This window comes from Dendropsophus ebraccatus, chromosome 9 (genome assembly GCF_027789765.1).
Source record: "Dendropsophus ebraccatus isolate aDenEbr1 chromosome 9, aDenEbr1.pat, whole genome shotgun sequence".
Classification (NCBI taxonomy): Eukaryota; Metazoa; Chordata; class Amphibia; order Anura; family Hylidae; genus Dendropsophus; species Dendropsophus ebraccatus.
In genome coordinates, this window is record NC_091462.1 from 90,392,954 (window position 1) to 90,414,557 (window position 21,604).

Here is a 21,604-nt window from a genome sequence, read left to right on the forward strand (position 1 = left end):
TCCTGGGAAGATGGTTTGACAATGTCATTGGATTCCTTCAGCTTACTTTTATGTGCGCGGAGTTGGCAGGAACATCAGTCAGAGTGTAAAATGTGAGATCTGTTTCACGTGGAGATTATTTATTTAAACTATACGGATACTTCAACAAATCAAAGACGTGTTTTAGTAGGTGGCAAGTACTGTAGATTGGAAACGTCGATAAAACTTGAGTTCATAATTCTCATCAGAATTAGATTACAACAAATTTCTGTATTGAGACGTAACTATGGGAAGTGTAGATCAGACTTGCCCACCCTTGAATCTTAGTGGGCCTAAACGGTGCCTCTGTTCTTTTAGAGGATACCAGTATGATATAGAACCAGTTAATAGGGCCCAAATATAGCATAGAGGCCCACGAGCTTCATGCCATGTCTTGGTCTATAATGTTTCACCTATCACTGCTGATTTAACAGTTAGGCTATGTTCACACAGCGTAAAAGTACGGCAGTTGTTGCAATCGGCAACAACGGCCGTACTTTGTACGACTAGACACGCTGTGTGTTCTTCTATGGGATCCCGGTCGGAACGTATACACATAGTATACGCTCCGGCCGGGATCCCTCGCAGCGCCGCAAAGAACTGACATGTCGGTTTTCTGCGGCCGTTATTGACTGAATGTAGAAATATGTAGAAGACGGCACTTCCGTGACGGTGGTGCTCGAGGTGAGAAAAATGTTCAGATATTAGGAAGAGCCCGGCACTCACCAAGTAAATTATGCTTCTTTATTGTAGTGTAGCAAACATATGGTCGGGATGATCTTTTCAGAGACCGGCCAATCTGTGACCCGGCCAGGTCACGGAACGACCGGTCTCTTATGCCATGTGAACATGGCCTTAAAGTGGTCACCTTTAACTGACAGTTCGGCCATCAGTTATCTCCAATGTCCTGTTCCCATTCTCCCCATACACAAGAATGTTAAACGCAGCCAAGTTCTCTATGGTGAACAAAAACAGCAGCTCTGGCGGCAGCTTACCTCTCCAAGAACAAAGGGATCAGGCAGTGATTTTTTTTTTTCATCACACCTGACTAGGGATGGTCCAAACCGAGCGGTAATGATTCCCGCGGGAGGACCGCCTGGAAAACTGGGATACAGCCATAGCCATAGGCTGTATCCCAGTTTTCCAGGCGTTACTCCCTCTGTATCCGCCCGCTCCACGGAGCAGGCAGACAGCGGGGATCTGCTGCCGAGCGTTCTGGTTCATACGAACCCGAACCTCGGCAGGTTCGGACCATCCCTACACCTGACCCCTATCATTGACTAGATCTGTCAGTGGATGGTAGGGAGAGCTCCACACACCTTAAACCAATACCTGAACCCACTGCTAATGGCAGGGTACGGCCAACAAAGCTATAAAGTGTATTGGGACCTTTACCAGTATATAAGGTGAGCATACACAGTAGATAGCTGTCGGCCAAATAACAGTTCAGCTGATGGATATCTTTCCTGAACTTACCCGTACCCGTGGGAAGAACAGCTTATCTGAAAATAAAAGGATCGGGATTGTTGAAGTCCAACTACCCGGTCCATTAAAATGGTCAGCTAATGGCACAGCAGTATAATATTTAATGTGTACGGCAAGCTTAGTACTTGTTTTCTTTGCGTCTTCTAAGTTAAAAAAGTTGTCTTTTGAAGTGGGCAGGCCTGTGATTGATGTGCATCTGGATTTTTTTTGAAGATCATGATCAGTTGTTATTGCTACGGGGATGGCTGTGTCTGGCTATAAAATCTGCTGCCCATGTATTGCTAACATATATTGCGACTCTCCAGGCAGATTCTAAGGAGGGGTGGTGGTTGGGGGGGGGGGTTGTAAATAGTCCTCCCTCAGTATTAGTTCTGCTACTGGACACTATCCACGCTAAGCATGTGCTGTACACTCTAACACTGGCTAAAGCAATCAGGTGTCAGGTGTCAGCAGCAAAGATATGAGAATTTTTTAAGATATTTAAGATAGAAACCCCTTTAAGGTTTTAAGAATCCATTCACATTGGGAGCTTCCTACAAATAAAATTTGGACTTTTAACAGTGCTCAGTGTCAAATATAGGTCTATGGCACCTGCTAAGCTCAGCTACATCTGGCATACTCAGTTCTGCTACAACTGCATTCCTTGCACATCCATGGTCCTTGGAAAACATACAAAGGCTGTTAGTGATATCTGAAGGGGAAGGGTTCGCATATGGTTCATAGTGATTTTGTGCAAAGAAGAAACGGCAACCAATTGGATCCTGTCACATGCCTATGGCTGTATCCATGTTTTCCCAGACTCCCTGGGGCTGCATCCAACGATGCCGAACAATCGGACTCAGGCTGGGCTCTTCTCTAGCAGACATATGTGCGCAAAGCTATATAGATCTGACATTGTATATCCAGCTATATCTGTCAGCATTGGATGCTTTTTGGCTCACTTTAGCCTACAATTAGTCCTGAGTGTGACAACTTTCAAAAACCAAGAGGGGAGAGGAAATTTCTAGATCTGGTTTCCCACTGAAGTTCACACAAGCAGCTCCTTCTTTCCCAGACTGGACAGATGTGGAATGTATCCGAGTCCAGGGTCACGGTATTATCCCATATGAGCTTCCTGGCACAAGTAGGAAAAACTTTTAAGAGCCATGCAATGGTTATTGTCATAAAGAATTACATTCTGGCAGGCTGTAGCTACAACAGATGTACAGTCCCCAACAAAGAGATGGACAATTTCCATTATTCCTGTTTTGTGTTTACTACATTATTTTTTGTTATCTCGTGTCAAGGTTTAAGCTTTTGTTGCTATGAAGGAAGTTGCTTCTTTTTATGTAGTTTTTTTAGTGATTGACAAACCTGCAAAAACACCAATGCAATGCCATGTATTAGTAGTGATCTAGTGTATGATTTGTATTATTTGTACATATAAAACTAATCAATGGAAATTCTCCATTGCCATTTTTCAAATGCTGCGGTAATATGACGCTCCCAATGTCCACCTCAGGGGTTGGAGGGGTGTACATCAACAGGGAACAAAAAATTAAAGAAAAGAAATGTGCAAACTTGCCGAAACGTTGAGTTTGCAGGAACCCAATGATTGGCATTTGCCTGGAGAAGGTGGATGCCTATGGCGGTATCCATGTTTCCAGGCAGTCCACCAGCTGTATCCACCTTTTCTAGGCAGTGGGATTTAAATAATGATTGTTCTTTCGGTGTTTTCAACATGTCCCATATTCTTCATAGTTTTGTAGTGGGTCTAACTTTATATTTTGTTCACTGGTGTGCAATGGGTGAAATTCTCAGGCAAAATTCAGGTTCTCAGTACCTTTTTATAGGTCAGACATTGACTTACAGGGTCAATGTTCTATGGGTGGCACTACGGAGAAAGGTTTAATGAATAACGATAAACAATCGCAAATGAGATTGTTTATTGTTTACCTGGAACCGTTCACCATGTTACACAGAACGATAATCGTTAGTTATGATCGTTTTTACAATCGTTATTGCGATCGTTACTATGAACGCTTACTCCTTCTGATCCCAGCAAAACAATGAACAATGTGCAATTACACTGAACGGTTAGTGAAAAAAATGCAGAACTTAAGCAAACGAATGTGGAATTACAGCAAACGATTAGCAAACAATTAACAATATTTTTAGGTTCAGATCTAAATCAATGACATACAAACTATTTTTTAGTTGTTGCCTGCAATTACACAGAACGATTATTGTTTAAATTCGAACGATTTAACGTTTTTTCGCACGATAATCGTCCCGTGTAATATGGCCCAAAGTCTTCTTACTTCTGGTGAAGAGGTAACTTGCATGTTTTTTTTCCCCCAATGGAGCATTGTATGTGTCTATGTACTAGCTGGATCTCCTTAATGAAAACCAGATCCCACCCCCAGAGCTCTCTGAATTGGCTATTGGATTAGTTCTGTGAATGGACCCTCACAATTTGCTACTTGATTTCTGGAAAATGGATGTTTTTAATAGAGTTTGTATCCGTATATCCATCTTTTGGAAACACTTTTTATCATAGACACGCAGGGTTATTAATGTGAAATTTTCTCATTGGCTCTATACGCGTTCAGTGACAGGCTTTGGCGTAGGCAAAATATAAAAGAAACAACCCCCTCGATTAGTTTATAATGTATAAAGATTTAGACTGTTGATGTATTTTAGAGCATGGCACGGGGCCCAAACAAGTCATGTTACTATGTATTTGTTTTTCAGTCTGGCAAATAAAGCACGTTGGTGTAATTATGTGTGTCTCCATGTTCAAGGCAGAAAATCAGCATGCTGTGGTCTTTTCCAATAAGGATTCCCCCACAGGCGTATCCCCCCAGGGCACAACTTCTGAATAAAGCTCATTTGTTACAAGAACAAGCACTTGGCCGATCAGCTGTCTGCATCTCATGGCAGAATTTGCCCATAAAAAGTTTATAGCTTTCCGAACAGTTACATTGTGTGATTGTTTACTGCATCTCCACTCTCTGTAATTCTGTAACCTGGAGAGGACCCCTCAATACTGCCCTCACCAACCAGGTCGTATCCACACAAGTATTCCTGGTCCTGATTAATGGAGGCCCGGCCTTAGGCACACTCTGCTATCACACTGATAATCTCCTGAAAACACACACAATGATTAATTATTAATTACAATGATAAATGCCGTCAAGAAGGAAGCTCTTAAATTACAGGTGTCACCAGCAGCAGCACCCAATGTCAGGGGCTCCATGCATATGTAGTTCTATAGGTGACTAACAGGACCATTAGCAGTAAATTTAACCCCGTACCCTTTTATTGTTCTCAGTATCTGTTTAAGGAGGATGACAAAAGACAGACACGTGGCTCAGACAGGAGCAGGAGCAGAAGGGTCCTACTGCCAATCTACCACTTTGTAATAAGTATAAGGCTGGGTTCACACTATGTATATTTGAGGCTGTATTTGGTCCTCATGTCAGGTCCTCATAGCAACCAAAACCAGGAGTGGATTGAAAACACAGAAAGGATCTGTTCACACAATGTTGAAATTGAGTGGATGGCCGCCATATAACAGTAAATAACGGCCATTATTTCAATACCACAGCCTTTGTTTTAAAATAACAGCAAATATTTGCCATTAAATGATGGCCATCCACTCAATTACAACATTATGTGAACAGAGCCTTTCTGTGTATTCAATGCACTCCTGGTTTTGGTTGCTATACAGCCTCACAAATACAGCCTCAAATATACATAGTGTGAACCCAGCCTTAAAGTGAAAAATAATACTGTATCTGGCATAATGTATAATCAAGAAAATCTGATAATCAATCAATGGTTTCCAGCACACAACCACAATGTCATTTAAAGTTTTATAGAACTATTTAGAAGATTTCTCTAATAAAAAAAAATCAAAGTTATAGTTTAATATTGGGTTGAAAAAAATTGTTGTTCTCCTTAGAGATCCCCAGATGTTGCCATTGTGACTCCTGCCCAGTCCACTACCTGGTCCCATCCTAACAAACAGGAAATGTATGGAAATGCCTGCTCAGCCAATCACTGTCTGAGGTCTATCACCACTGTGGCTAGTGTTTGGCTGAAAAGACATTTTCAGGAAGTGGGGATCAGTGGGGAGCAGGGAGGCCTTGGAAAAGAAGAAGCAAGGGATCAGATTGGTGATCAATGGTTCCCAAACACCTTAGATTAAAGTCTTTAAAACTTGATGATTTCCATGATCCATGATTGCGCCAGTGCATGATCGCTTTAGCCAACCAGGAAACAGGAAGAGGTAATCTTGGATGTAACGTATAAGTGACTCTCTCCTGCGTATTACAGAATCACTTTTTTCTGAATACCAGTGTTCTGGTCTGCCATTCCCCTGCACAACATGCAGCACAAGTCTACTCAGATCACTGTCCGTGAGAAGGTACCACCCTAGACATCACACTGGTATATGCACACTAGCATGCATATTTACTAAGAAAAAACAATAGTGATCCTGTTTATTCCCAATACATGGAGTCTTTATAGACTATGTTACATACAGTAGCTAGATTACAAAAAGGGGTTTGTGTTTTTTTCCCCCTGGATTAGTACCACACCTCTACGTAGTACATTGCAGCCCTTCTCTTAAAACTGGAGTGGTCCATTCTCCTCCAAAACAAATTTAGCTTATTCACTTTGAAATAAGCAGCAGCCCAAAAATCTTCAAGCCATTGTTTAAGGGATAAGGCTAGTTCCACCACACACAGGTCTCATTGCCCTTGTGGAAATATGGCTGTGTCACCCTCTGCCGGTGCTGGTGGCATGATCCTTTGGATCTTCTTAGCCACAGAAGGAGCCACAGTTCATGTTTTATAGCAAGGATATGTAAGTACTTGATATATTATGGATATATATGTACTGCAGATAATACAGGTGTTGTATAGGGGGCCTGGCCTAGGTTTGTCTAGTTCCATTTGGTGATGGGTGGCAAGAACCTGTGCAAGACTCTGGAGAGAAACTAAAGGTTGGACAGAGGTCCCTAGAGCTTTGGAAGATGAAGTTAAGGGGTAAACGGTATACCACACTTATATTTTCTGGTTGTTTAAACCCACTCCTGTGCTGGGGTAGCCCCAGTTGATCTCTGCTATGGGAACCCTTCTTTTCTATGTATACTATTATGGAACTGAATGGAGCCAGCTAAAGAGATTGGTTTCTTATTTTACGGCTTATACTTTTCTCGAAGAGACTGCATAGTAGCGGATTGTTTATTTTCATAGCTGCGATTATTCCCTTGGTGACGCTGTTTTCTTTATGTCTTTGGTCTTATCTCAGACACGGGCATTTGGGGAATAATAATCCATTATATTTGCTTTTTACGTTGACTCAGAAGACATTTTTGGCGTGGCTGATGAGAATAGGAAGATAATGGCCAGCTTTGTGTGGGGAAGGAATTCTTAAAATGCAACATTTTTTTTTCATTTCTGCCTTTTTCCTGGCTTGCCTATGGATATGTGTGAAGGAGGAATAGGAGGGCAGGTCTGGCCCGGTGCCACGGGGCTCTGAAGTTGGCACATGGACTGTAAAACCTGGCTTAGGAGTAGATGCTGAGTTGATTGTTTTCCCACACAAGTCCGTAGCTGGTTCTTTGATGCCTGCCAACAAGCTATAAAATGAAGCTTTATAAAGGAGACACCTGCAACTAACCTGTGGCATAACCTTCCCATGGTATAGTGAAACATACAATACAAGGTAACCCTTTCATTATCAGAAACAGCTAGGCAGGATTAATAACTGTGAATATAGTGGTGTTCTATTACATCCAAGGCAAACATAACCATTGTAACAGACAATAAACAATGTACAAGGAGTAGGAAGCTGTGATGTTAATGCATTGTCCACACAGTTGGCAACTGGGAAATATGGTTTCATATTCTTTCCTTGCAGTTTTGTTGAGGGGGGCTACTAGCACATTGTTCCTTTTTCAAGTACATATCGTGACCTCGGTATACCCTCTGATTATTGTCATTGGCTAGTAGTTTCAGTACTTTTGATGTGAAACTACAACTCCCAGCATACCCTACTAGCCGCCGGCTTGAATATATTCAGATATACATTTTAGGATCAATTAATCTAATGCAAAGTATTTGTAGTAAAGTGCAAATCTTACAGATTTGCAGAACCCAACCCTAAAAAAAGGGTCCGTGGAACCTCCGTTCCGAGTCTCAAAACACGGGAATAGCCAGATATCCCTCCAGGGGAGGAAAGCTTGTTGCCAAGGGGTGCCTCCCAGTGGGGAGATCACCAAACCACCCTGATACATAGCCCCTTAAGTATCACTCAGTTGCGAGTATTGGAACATAAATAGGGAAATACCAGGGTGGCCCCTTTTACGTCAAAGTCTAACTCTGTGGCGAGTATTGCAACATGACAAGGGTTTACCATCCACAGACGATCGTTTCTGGGTAGTTGCCCCTCGTCAGTGTGGAGTAGGATTCTGGCTAACGGGGGCAATGAAAAATAGACCAACAAAACACAGCAATCACTGAGGTCAGGGAGATCAGCAGAAAAAATCTAATAGAGTACTCACTCAAGAGTCTCCACTGATACATTGCCCCCGATAAATCCAACCCTGTGTAATATAACAAATAGGGTTTTAAAAATAGCAATATACATATAATACGCCAGTGCTTGGATGTTGAATGCAGCCCTAAGGCTTTCTGGAAAACATGGATACAGCCATAGGCCATAGGCTGTATGCATGTTTTCCAGGACCCACTAGGGCTGTATCCAAGTGTGGTATTACAAGTGACAATTTTCCAGCGATTAACGATAAGTCATCTGCGACAAACGTTCTATTACAGAGGATGATGATCGTTACTTGTGGTCGTTCTTGCTCTTTTCCAATCCTGGCTGACCAGGAAACGACCGAACGATGTGTTATTACACCGAACAATGTTCGAATGATTTGTGAACGATCAACAATGAAACTAGGTCCAGATTCTATCTAACGATCAATGATTTCTTGTTGGTTGTTTAATCGTTGCCTACACGAAACGATTATCATTTAAATCCGAGCGATCTAACGATTTTTCTAATAATAATTGTCCTGTGTAATACAGCCCTAACTTCTTCAGTCACTGGAAATCAAATGCTGCATGCTTAGGTTTCAACAAGTGTGCTCGAAGTTCACTTATCTCTAAACACAACCTGGTACCAGGCTCTGGCTGCACTTTCCATTGTGTGCTATGGTGAATTCAATGGTGCATTCGAATTCAACTGAAATGAAGATCATCCAGCCGGCCGGGATGATCTTTACTAACACTGGCCATTCTGTGACCCAGCTGGGTCACCTAACGGCCAGTGTTTCACATTGTGTGAACCCGGCATTACAATGTATTGTGCAGGTATGTGGAAATATCCTTGTGTCTTCCACCAAAGCTTGGCATCAGGGTTACTGGTTTACGTTAAAGGGTTTTTCTGGTTTAGGAAATCAATTTCTATATGAGTGAATTGTACATTATTAGATAATGTCCTCTATTTAGGACTCATGTAATAGCTGCAAAAAGCTTTATGTGCCCTGGAGGACCTGGCACATCCATGCATTACAGATAGGAACTATAGGTCACCCCACAATTGTTTGCTGGAGGTCATAGCAGATGGGCACCTTGTGATCAGCTCATTGTTGAAGAATGCTTCTAAAGAAAAGGGACTGTCAACATTTTCGCAGAATCCATTACACATAGGATGCACTAGACAATAAACCTATTGGTTGTTGTGAAGCCACAACGGAAGTTACCGGCACGGCAGGAAGGACACTGCTGCTCCACCCTGAGTTAATAAGGTAACATAAAAGCTTGACCTTGGCAGGCATAAATCTTCATTGCCATGAAAATGACACACAGATAAAGATAGCTGCAGGCAATAAACTGGAGTGCACTATTTTCTACCAGCAAAATTCTTCATTTTAAAAATCAGGTAAAACTGAATATTTTGCTATCTATAGTCTGAGTTTAACAGATAGACATATTTATCAATCACTTGCTGTATCACCTATAGCTATAATGTCAATAAGCTTCTATTAAATGCCCCCACACATATTATAGAAAAGGCAGCCAAGTCAGCAAATTTTAGTAGGACTGTGTAATGTGTATAGTGACCTCCTGACTTAGGGAAAAGAAGGATCAGGCAGTTGAAATCCTATATGCTCCCTGGGAGATAAGCCACCTGCCAGATGAGTCTGGCAGTGGCATTCTCCCCTCTCCTCTTTCAGAACACATAAAAATTCAACCAGTACATGTATTTTTGGGGATTTGGAAAGCTAGTTGTTTAATGAATGGCATTCTGTAGTGGCATGGATCAGAGATAACCATGGACCTGGCCATTTACCCACTTGATGTCACAGTCATTGGCAACCATAGCATTTAAGTGGTTAGATTATGGGAGAAGGCTCCTGATCCAAGGGTTCCATTGGGCTGTCATGGCTGCTAGGGGCCTGATGAAGGCCTCTAGGTCTGCCATGCTAACACTGCTATTGGGCCCTGTCACAGCAATCTGTATTGCAGTGTAATATGCAATTGAATAGTAAAAAGGTTTTAAAAAGTTGAACATTTTTTATAAAGAAATGCCAGAATTACTTTTTGGTCATCTCTCTTCCCTGAGAAATGAAATACAAGGTCAAATGTTGTATGTATCTGAAAAATGTGCCAACAAAATCTAAAGCGTGCCTCATAACTGTCAGGCCTCCTGACACGGCTCCATCGATGGAAAAATAAAAAAGTTCTGGGTGTCAGAATACCATGACACATAGCAATTTTTTCCCTTTTTTAAATGGGCACTGTTGTTTCAACTTTCCAAATCTAAATCAACAGGGGATGTGAAATAAAGCATGTCTGCATGTACATTCATTATTACAATTAATTAGAACTAGTGAGGAGTCAACTTACAGTACATTCGGTTTTGCGTAATGCCAAACGCTCTGCAGATGCCGAGCATTTTGCATTTCGTGAAACCGAATTTACTGTAAGTTCCCGGACAGAAGCGAGACACAGAAGATCCGGGTGTGCTCCTGCAGTGTGTCCATTGTGTGGCTGCCAGAGCACATTCCTGGAGGTCCATGGTGGCGCTTCACCTGAGAAGGAGGGCATTGCTGGAGCATGGCCAGTAAAGGAACACGAGCCAGTGGCACAATGCTCTCCTAGCTTATATGTCATGCTCCTCTTTTTTGGGGTCACATTGGTCAGACCTGCTCCTTTCAGAGTCTGATGGCATATTCTAAAAAAGCAACACCTTCTTGGCAATCATGGCCAACATTTCCCTAAAGAAAAAACAAAAGAAAAAAAATTCTAACCTTGGATATATGAAATAAATTTCCAAGATCGAAATTATTCCAGACCTTTCATTCAATCATGACTGTGTATAATGACTGCTGCCATGTTATATGACATTTCTATACTACCAGTCATTGCTTTGCCCAAAAAATTCAGCTGTCTGCCGGTGACACCAGGAGCCAAATGCAATATGACTACCACTTTAAATAATCTTTTACACTAAGAATACAGCAACATTACAAGGCAATTCTGTGCCCCCCCTATATATGCCAAGTAACACACTGGAAAGTTGCTCGACAGTGGTGTTTTAAGTTTATCTTCCTGCACATAGTTTTACTAGCCTGTTGCAAAGATTTGTGCATTTTCCCAGACCTATGTGGCTCCTGCTAGGCTGGGTATGGGCATCTGAAAACTTACAGCTATTTCTTTCTGGCACAGACATAAGCAGAAAGTGGATTACACAGTGAGGAGGCTGTAAAGGGAAATGTTTCCATGTTCCATCGCAACCTAACAGCGGTTTACAGTACTACATAATGGGTATTATATACAGCCATGTGTAGCAGTGGTGGAGCAGATGTAGTACTAGTAGTAGTAAGGGGGAAAAAACCTACAACAATGAAGTTTAACCAGGGAAGGGAAGAAATTTTGGAACAAAGCAACAGGAGAGTTAGAAACCTAGAACAGGATTTTTTCTTTTGACTTTTCGATGTTTAAATCAAAGTTATACATATGGCCAAACTGTGGTCCATGTTTCCTCTGTGTCCATGTTTTCTCTATTTAAAAAAAAGACACCAAACACGGGAAGTTCTGCCCAGTCCTTTGTGCGCTCACACAAGGAGCAACATCTGTTCTTCATGCAGGTTGTATATAAACTGAGGGCATTTAAAGGTGCGTTTACACATAACAATTATCGTGCAAATTTGCGTGATGTAAACGCATGTAAACGCAGCGAACGATCAAACGACGAACGAGAAATCGTTCATTTTGATCTTTCAACATGTTATCAAATCGTAGTTCGTCGTTCGCAAAAAATTTGCAGATCGTTCCGTGTGAACAGTCGTTCGCCGATTTAACCAATGTGTGAGATAGGCTTAACCGATTGCAAAACGAATTTTCCATATGATATATCGTACCGTATAAACGCTGATCGTTCTGAAAAAAAAATCATTACTCCGACATCGTTAATCGTACGATCGGGCCAATTATCGTTTCATGTAAACGCACCTTTACTTAAGCTAATTATATTATCAACTCTGCAGCTTACCAGGAGACAATGCTCTTTGTTATGAAACAATTCAGCCAGTATAATGTCACTGTGCGGTTACAGTGGCTTTGGTGCTGCGTGAGAGGAGAGCTAACCATACAAAGCGAGCACCCCCAGGATTCTCTGCTAGTGAATATGGAACAGAGAAAAGACCAAATATCGTCAAGGAGGAAGCATGGAACGCAGCCTGACAGGAAGGTAGACACGTAGAAGCCATATGTATAATGTTGAATTAAACATAGAGAGCTTGAAAAAATATATTGCAAAACTGCTTGCGATAACAACCCCTGTTGATTTCTTTAAAAATGTAATTTCGTGAATAGAATTCAGTCCATTTACATAAGTTATTGTTTAGTTCATCTATTGTTTTGAAGTCATCTAAGACATCCTTAAAGCAGAAAACCATTTCTGCTAAAACCAGGTCTCAAGGTGACTATTCCACAGCTATTCCACTTATGTGACAGAAGCCCTGGTGGATGAAACTTTTCCCTCTCTATATGGAGGCCGTGCTCCTTGTCAGCTTTACACTGTACAGCTTTACACCATATTCCATCAAGAGCATTTACATAGGAGTGCCACACACAGGAGAAAAATGATAAAATCCTGATGCGATGGTGCTGATGCCCTACTCTACTGCACTCAATTTTTCCCCTCTGTGTCAGACCTATGCTGGAGAGGTACTGGCCCGAAATACTCAAACTATACAACACTCTAACAGCTAGTTCAGTACTGGTCATAGCTCAGATTGGTCTCCTCTCCATGATCCCGGGCTCCATCTCCTCGGACAAGAAGGGCCTGCTTCTGCACTTTCTGACTGCTGCTACAGTGGTGCTACCACGCCATTGGAAATCCTCCACCGCCCCCTCACTCAGAATGGATGTCTGAGGACAATTACATAATACATAGGGAACAGATGGTGATGGAGGATACCAACCGTAATGACCGGCTTAACCAAACTTGGATGACATGGTTGAGATTCCGTGACAGTCCTGATATGGGCTCCTGGTTGGTCTCCCCTAGACCAGTGATGGCTAACCTTGACACTCCAGCTTTTGCAAAACTATAATTCCCATCATGCCTGAACAACCAAAGATATGGCTTTTGCTGCCCAGGTATCATGGGAATAGTAGTTTTACAACAGCTGGAGTGTCAAGGTTAGCCATTATTGCCCTAGACTTAGCCCTATGTCTTCAGATTGGCTGCCCCCAGATTCCTCCATCTATACCCCTCCCTCCCTTGTTCAATCCCCTCTTTTCCTTCTTTTCTTCTTTCCCTTTTCTTTTTTCTCTTCATGCTTTTCTTGCATTTTCTACTGGCATGTCCCCCATCTAGTCAGTGTGTGTTTTGCTTCATTCTATGGTTAGGATATTGACATACAACTTGTTATTTCGTAATGTCTGGAATGTACCTATTGAAGGTAACTATATATAATGCTTCACTGTGGCTTTTTGATGCTTCTCGCATTTATTTCATTGTAACCAAAATTATTGTTTTGTGTGGCCATCTCTTCTACATTGGCTTGTTCTCTATTGTTAAAAACCTTTCTTTCTCGATAAAAATATTTAAAGAAGACCAATAATATATTTGTAAAAATCTTCATGCTATTCCACCTATTCAAAAGTCTCATGACTCCAAAATGTAACCTGCTGGGATGACAGTCGGCATTAGTGGTAACTTTTTAGTTTTTTTTTTTTTTTTTTCCATCCATGAAAAATAACTTTTTAAATGTTTTTTGGTAAGGTTAAATGAAAAACATAAATTATGCAAGCACCAATAATAGGATATTTACCGTGGCACTATTCACATAGTGTAGGTGGTGCTCGATAAATATAGATACAGTTACATAAGTCCATTAAGAAGAATAAAGCACTACGGCACGATGCAAAATGTGATTTATTCCAAAATCGTGGTCAAAGATGCAAACAGGCAACGATCATTTCATGCTCTGATGCGCTTCCTCCCGGTCTTGTATAAATTATGCAAGTGTTTTGGGATCATTGGTAAAAATTACATGTTCTCATTATTCCATGGCAATACTAACTTACGCGTTAGTCACCGGCGGGAAAATTTAAACTCCCAGTAGCTCTGCTGCAATATATTGTGTGATCAAGGGGTTGGTCTAATCACATTCTGGACTGGACCCCTGACCTCCTATATATTGTCGCCTAGTTCCCATATTCCTTGTTGGCTATTAAACTAGTTTTCTGGCGTGCATCTCCATATCTTTTCCTATTGTTACCTGGCTTTTCCTGACTTTGGCTCTGTTACCGGATTATTCTTTTGGATTCCGTTTTTATCCTTGTTCCGTGTTATTAACTTATTGCAAGTAGGGACCGTCTTCATGGTTGTCCTCAGTCGCCTAGGGTTGTTGAGGGAAGTAGGCAGGGTCAGCTGTTGGGACCAGATTAGGAATTACTGTCTGTGTCCTTCCCTGTCCCTTTTCAGACTACCCAGCAAGCACTGAATTCACTGCGTTGTTGGTGCATCCCATTCAGTACATTTTTGTACAATGTGCAGCCATCAACAACTCATTGAAAAGGCTACACAAAGGATCCAATCAGCCAATGAACATGTTTTTTTTTTTTTTTTTGCATGGGCCGATTGTCAGCGATGAGCATTCCTAGGAACACTCATTTACCCAATGAAATGCCATGTAAAGGGGCCCTTACTCTCTAGTGTCCTCCAACATTAAAGTCCAAAAACTTGACTGTCTATCGCATTTTGCTTTATAATAAAGGGTTCGCATCCAATAAAAAGTTTAAAAAAATTAAAGCCTGGCAAGTTTGCTGTAGGAACACAACATATTTCACACCAGCTAGATCTCTTAGCCCACTACTTTCTAACTTTTTGTCAGATGTATGCATATATTTTAGTAGATAGCACTTGACATATGCCTATACATATCCTCATCATGTTAGCTGAAGTGCTTTTTTATGTGTTGTTTCTCGCAGGGCACAGCATCTGTTCTGCAACGTAGATCAGACAATGAAGAGTATGTGGAAGTGGGCCGACTGGGACCCTCAGACTACTTTGGTAAGATGAATTCTCAATTACATGGATGCTTGATGAGTAGTTACAGATACCTTAGAAACATGTTGATGCTTACGTGAAACTACTTTTCGAATTTTTATGTATTGATAGAATATATCAACATATATCAAAGATACTCTTTTCCTATGTTACTAAATTTATGTCATACATCAGTAAGCACCGACCATTTGATCTCCAGCTGTTGCAAAACTACAATTCTCAGCAGACCCTCATAGCAGAAGGATGTTATCGCCTGCTGGGAGCTGTAGTTTTTCAACAGCTGGACAGCGACTGGATGAAGAAATCTGCCCTAGAAGTTTATTCATGCAAAACTTTTAGATTTCACGTTCTTTCTTCTTTAATGCATGGTTTACCTATTTACCTTGTTTGATCCCCACCATGTTAACTCTCCAGTTTAACTTGTATCATTATTATTAATAATAATAATAAAAACCAGTCAGCTATATTGTCAGATCTCTATAACATTCAAAAAAACTTCTTTATTCCAGAAATATTGGCACTCCATGGCTATAGACTGTGTCTGGTTTTGCAACATATCCCAATTTCAACAAAACATAGCAAAACATTAATGAATCTCTCCATTATGATGATTGTAAAACAATGATAAAGTGGTGTTATGGAAGGGAAATTTTAAATAGTTATTTCCAGTTAGAATATTTTTTTACTTATCCATAGGTGATAAATGTATAATTAATCCCCCCCCCCACTAGAACAGGGCCCCCAGCCCCCTTTCCTTCCCATTACCACATGGAACTGTTGGAATGGAGCAGCATTACAGCAGTTGGACTACTCATTTAGGGTCCTATTACACGGAGCGATTTTTAACGATAAACGATTGCAAACAAGATTGTTTATCGTTAACCTGAAATCGTTCACCATATTGCACAGAACGATAGTCGTTAGATACGATCGTTACTACGATTGTTATTGCGATCGTTACTATGATCGTTTATTCCTTCTGATCCCAGCAAAATAATGAACAATGTGCAATTACACTGAACGATTAGTGAAAAAATGCGGAACTTGAGCGAACAAACGTGGAATTACAGTGAATGATTAACAATAATTTTAGGTTCAGATCTAAATCAATGATCAACGCCAAACAACGATTTTTCGATCGTTGCCTGCAATTACACAGAACGATTATCGTTTAAATTCAAACGATATAATGATTTTTTGCAAGATAATCTTCCCGTGTAATAGGGCTCTTAGAGTCTATGAGGTCGATAGAAATGGCCAAGCATTGTACTTGACTGCCTCTATCGAGATAAATGTTCTTTATATCTCTGTGGGGGCCTACCGACACTCCCTCGACATAAGTTGTAGGGGAAGAAGGGGGATTCTTGCCACTCAAGGGAGGGATAAGCTGCCTCCAGAGCTGTCTAAGGGTGGTATTACACAGGCCGATGGGGGCCCGATAATACCTGTAAACGAGCAGCGATCTGCTAGATCGTCGCTCGTTTACTGGACCTATTACACGGCCTGATAATCGTTAAACAAGGGCTGCAGGGACATTGTTACCGATGTCCTTGCAGCCCTTGCTTAACTATATACAATACCTATCCACGTTCCAGGGCTGCTGCTGCGGTCTTCTTCTCCACGCATCCCACACGCTCTAACTTCAGAGTGGCCTACCTGTCAGCTGACAGGTCGCTCAGCCAATCACAGGCCGAGACCGCCACGGCCTGTGATTGGCCGGGCGGCCTGTCAGCTGACAGGCCACTCTGAAGCTAGAGCGTGCAGGACCCGGGGAGAAGAAGACCACAGCAGCAGCCCTGGAACGTGGATAGGTAATGTATATCGTCAGTCGCCGGCCGCGCACCGCTATTACATGTAGCAGTGCGCGGTCGGCGCCCAACGAAAATAGGTCCAAACCTATATCAACGATCAGCCGATGATCGTTGTCATCGGCTGATCGTTGTATGTATTACATGGAGCGATAATTGGCTGAATCGGGCCGATTATCGTTCCGTGTAATAGTACCCTAACGGTGGCCTACATCTCCCCATAGGAAAGACATTTGGCTGTGATGAACGTTCATGTGTATGGGGAGGGCGGGAGAGATAAGGTTGTTCGTCAGACAGTCATTAAAAATGTATGGTCAGGTTTAGACAGTGGTCGTTTGTGATCAAACCATTAGATATTGTGAATCTATCTGTCTTCCATTGGATCACATTGTTTACTCCTTTTATTTTGTCTCCAGGTGAGATAGCCTTGTTACTGAATCGTCCCAGAGCCGCAACAGTTGTCGCACGGGGTCCACTTAAATGTGTCAAGCTGGACCGCCCACGCTTTGAACGAGTCCTTGGACCATGCTCGGAAATCCTAAAGAGAAACATTCAAAGATACAACAGCTTCATTAGCCTCACTGTTTAATATGTTCCACTAAGGCTGGTTTCAGATGGTTGTACTATGGCCGCATCCTAGCATCTACATTACAAGTGTAAGACCTGGAACTGAGAGTTGAGCTGTGATTGGTTGCTGATGGCAGTTTACACCAGTTTCTATTTCACACACTTTGAGAAATCTGGGCCCATATTCTTCTATTGCGGATCGGTAGAACTGTGGGGGAGGTCTGGGTCTGGCAGCTGAAGTATGGATGCTAAAATGCAGCTTTCATTTCACCATCTGAAACCCGGCCTAAGGCACATGCCATCTCTGTGTTACCACGTGCACTCAAGTCTGACCTGTGCAGCTTTATAAATCAAAGGAAGTTGTGCATTTTAACATGAATTTTTTTATGGTCATCATACGATTCGTTGGAGTAATGACACATACATACAGCACGTGATTTGCGGTGTGTTTTCTTACCAGAAATTTTCTGCTTATGGGTCACTGTCTTTATAATCTTAGCAAAAAGATGATGAAGTTAAATAAAATTCAAGTGCAGGGTGACAGATGCTTTTCCAATGATGGGATTCCCGTATGTGGGTTCAGATGCAGAAAATCGCAGTTAAACCTTTTAACCTCTAAATTCAGGGACACACATTTCACTAATATTTAAGTTCTATTCTTACAGATGTAAAAATTTTATTTGAAACATTTAAAAAAAAAAAACATTGACCCATGCAGTGTACTTGTTCCTCATGGCTTTCCGTAACTTACACTTCTCACTGGCTCATCAGAGCGTAGGCTCAGCCGTTCCCACTTATATATCAGTTTCATCTTGATGGACATTATTAAGATTTACTTAGCAGGTTTAGAGCATTTTATAGGAAAAAAAAGACTTGTATATTGTTCAAGCTGGCCTGAGGATAGGAGAAGCGGCAGTGGAAAGATCTTGTGGGTGGCAATCTATCTGTTTGATTTCACTTTAGACTACTTTACTTAAGGTGGCCATATAACTTGTATGGTCAACCATCAATTGCTTTTTCCCCAATAGCAAATGTCAGTGAAAGTGAGATTGTTGGGTTTTAACATGCCCAATCTTTTTGTTTTCTGCATAGAATACATGTGCATATTTAACATGCATGTGTATGGAACCATCAGTGGCATAACTGTAGAGGTGGCAGGGGGCGCAGTTGCAACCAGGCCCATAAATCAAGGGAGCCCTGAGACCCCTTTCACCTCTCTTAGGTTGACTGCTTATGCCTGAATTGGCCCACAGCTCTCAAAAGTGTATAGGCAGCTTTAGATTAGCCAAATTCTATTTGTGTAACACTTGCTGGCTGGCCGACTATCCATGTAGCGCATGGTAGGCTATTTATCTGAATGGCCAATGTAATACTATACATCTTCTTGTTGGACGATGGAGAAGTGTGTAACTGGCTGACTCTTCTCTGCAACAAAATCAGCTATTATACTAGTCTTAATACCTAGACTCGGGACGGACTGTGACAACAGTTTCTTTAACAAGACTGGTTATAAAGTAGAATAATACATAAAAAATCTAAGCTGTCAGTTTTAATCTCCCAAAATAAAGTAGATACCTCCATAGATATAGATTGTCAACCACCACCCCCTTTGGCCAGCTTAAGTAATGTGTATACTTTTTTTTTTTTAATTTAGATTCAACATTATAAAGTCTTTTTTAACTCTGGAAAGTTTTCATTTAGTACATGACCGGGAGCAGATGAGCATTATGGGACCACAGTTGGTTGAATGTAAACTCCTCCAATAAGATATTATTTGATTGGCTTTGAACCCCTTCAACTTGTTTTTAATCCAAAGATGCTTCAGTCAATCAATCTGTGCTGCACATATGAACAGGGAAAACCTTGTAAAATATAGATATCACACGTCAGACCAACTCAGAGAAAACCCTTTTAGTTCAAGACTAATGTTATGGGTCAACCCACAAAAATGAAAGCTATTTTTTGACTGTACCCATCCCGAGAACATTATACTGTGATTGATGTGAGTTTGTATAAGGCCTCATGCACATAGCCACGTTATTGCTCTGCACAAAGTTAGTTTTTTTTTTGGAGCTGTATTACGTCCATGGGGCCCTACGCTACCTGAGTATGTTCTCAGTTTCATACAAGCACTAAAAAAAAACCTGCCATGTTCAGTCCCAATAGTGTATGAAGTCACCATATGCCGGCACATGGAGTGCCTACAGCTATGTATTATATCCACATGGCTTGGCCAAGTGCAGTACATGTGGATAGATACTCCTTGGTATGACTGGCTGAGAATTGTAGCCATCTCTTGTCTTGCATATACCTCTAAGCTCAAGTCATTCATAGACCTAGCTTTCCTTGTAAATCTGGACACTTTTTAATATAATTGTGAACAATGTGAATGAAGATCTGCTAAAAATTATTCATAAAAAATTCCTTTAATTCTTACTGTTTTCATCCCTAATGGTAAGATAATATGGGCAGCGTACCTTTTATTTTACTGTACTGTATCGGCTGCTTTTGAACCCTGTTTTGTAACTGAAACTTCTAGGTGTGGTCTCTTGTGCAATATAAAAATGTCTGAAGTAGATACACCCCCCATCACGGACCTCACAAGTAGTGCTTTTGTATACGTTTTATAATGTCTATTATCAGCCGTTACAGCTTTTTGTACATTGGCTTGGCTAAATCAAACGCACAGGAAAGATCTTGCTGCGAGCATGTAAGGCACAATGCCGACCAGCATCATTATACATTCCTAATAGATACATAAATGTCCCGTCAACAAAATTTCAAGGATAATCACACTTTCAGGGATCTTGTCCAGTCGATGGTATTTCTCATTGAGCAGGAAGAGGTCTGCAACCAAACAGGAAACCTTAGATGGTAGTTCTCGGTAACTGTGGGGGATCAACTACAGAATTGGGTTGATGCCTTAACATAATTACAATGTAGTGATAAAGATGAAGGGATTGGGCAAGTAACTAAAGGTGGAATTATTCTTTAAAAAAAATAAAGTTTGGAAGACTTTATTGCCTTTTGCTTATGCTCAAGACGATTATATATTTGACAATAAATGTCTACTCTGCAATGTAAGGTGAGAGTGCCTCTTTTGTTCTAGCTGTTCACACAACAAGACTAAAGAAACAAGTACATACCATATGAGACGACTGAGCGTATAAGATGACCCCTGACTTTCAAGAAGATTGTCAGGGGTTCGCCTTATAAGTCGGAAAATGTTAACCCCTGCCTGACCGCAGCAGGGTTTACTAGCTGGAGCCCTGCTGTGGTCAGGCAGGGGTTAACTGCAGTTAAAGGGGGGGAAACAGTTAACTCAAAGGCAGTGTACAGTGGTAGGCACTAGTAAGTGAAATAGCTCACCTCAATGCTTGAATCACAACTTAGCTCAGCTCAGTGCTGTTTTATAATATTCCCTATCCTTCTGTTACTTCTTAGGGTGTGCTGTGAAGATAAAGGGGAGAAGGGTCTTGCGTGTGTGTGTGTGCGTGCGCAGTGTATAGAGTCATTATAGAGATTAGGCTCCACACACTCGCTCAGGAACAACTGAAAAATGGAGATTAAGTTTTCAGAGGGGAAAACTGGTAAGTATACCATATACAAGTGTTATAGTGGCCAGAAATATTCTATCTCACTGTAGCAAACCTTTAGAAGTTCCCAGACCAGGACTTAGCAGTGTATCCCATGAATCCAGCATTTTCTGTGGCCAGAGAGTCTGCAAACAACAGAAGCTACTTCTCATCCCTTCCTGTTAATCCATCCTCCTCTGCCCCTCCGCCCTCCATAGGCTATAATAGGCAGTGTAAACCTATGTTCACTTTGCTTTTCTGTGATGTAGAAGGCTTTTTCTTGATAATAATCACATAAAATGTAATGGGGGAGATGGGAAACAGTCTAGTGAGTACAGAAGGAAGCTCTTTTGCCTAAAAATGTCTACTAAAGACTTTCTTATAATCACTTGAACTATTGATTTCTGCTAAGTTTTTGAAAAGACATTTACACTTTAATATCAAGAAATTATTTTAACCTCCTCCTGTCTGGACTGGGAACTCTGATTCTTTACATTAGTCAATTCTCTTGGATCTGTGTCCATTCTTGTATTTATATGAGACATCTCATCATACATCATT

At 41.3% G+C, this 21,604-nt stretch overlaps 1 protein-coding gene across 2 annotated transcripts in view; it reads left to right on the forward strand.

Annotated features, from left to right (window-relative positions):
• PRKAR1B (protein kinase cAMP-dependent type I regulatory subunit beta) overlaps positions 1 to 20,552 on the forward strand; it is a 145,210-nt gene extending 124,658 nt beyond the window's left edge. For both annotated transcript variants that reach the window (XM_069983843.1, XM_069983844.1), the window contains exons 10-11: positions 15,015 to 15,096; positions 17,318 to 20,552. In XM_069983843.1, the coding sequence (XP_069839944.1) occupies positions 15,015 to 15,096; positions 17,318 to 17,490 (255 nt within the window). In that variant the 3' untranslated portion in view covers positions 17,491 to 20,552. The remainder of the gene's footprint in view (positions 1 to 15,014; positions 15,097 to 17,317) is intronic.
• Positions 20,553 to 21,604: the final 1,052 nt, after the last annotated feature.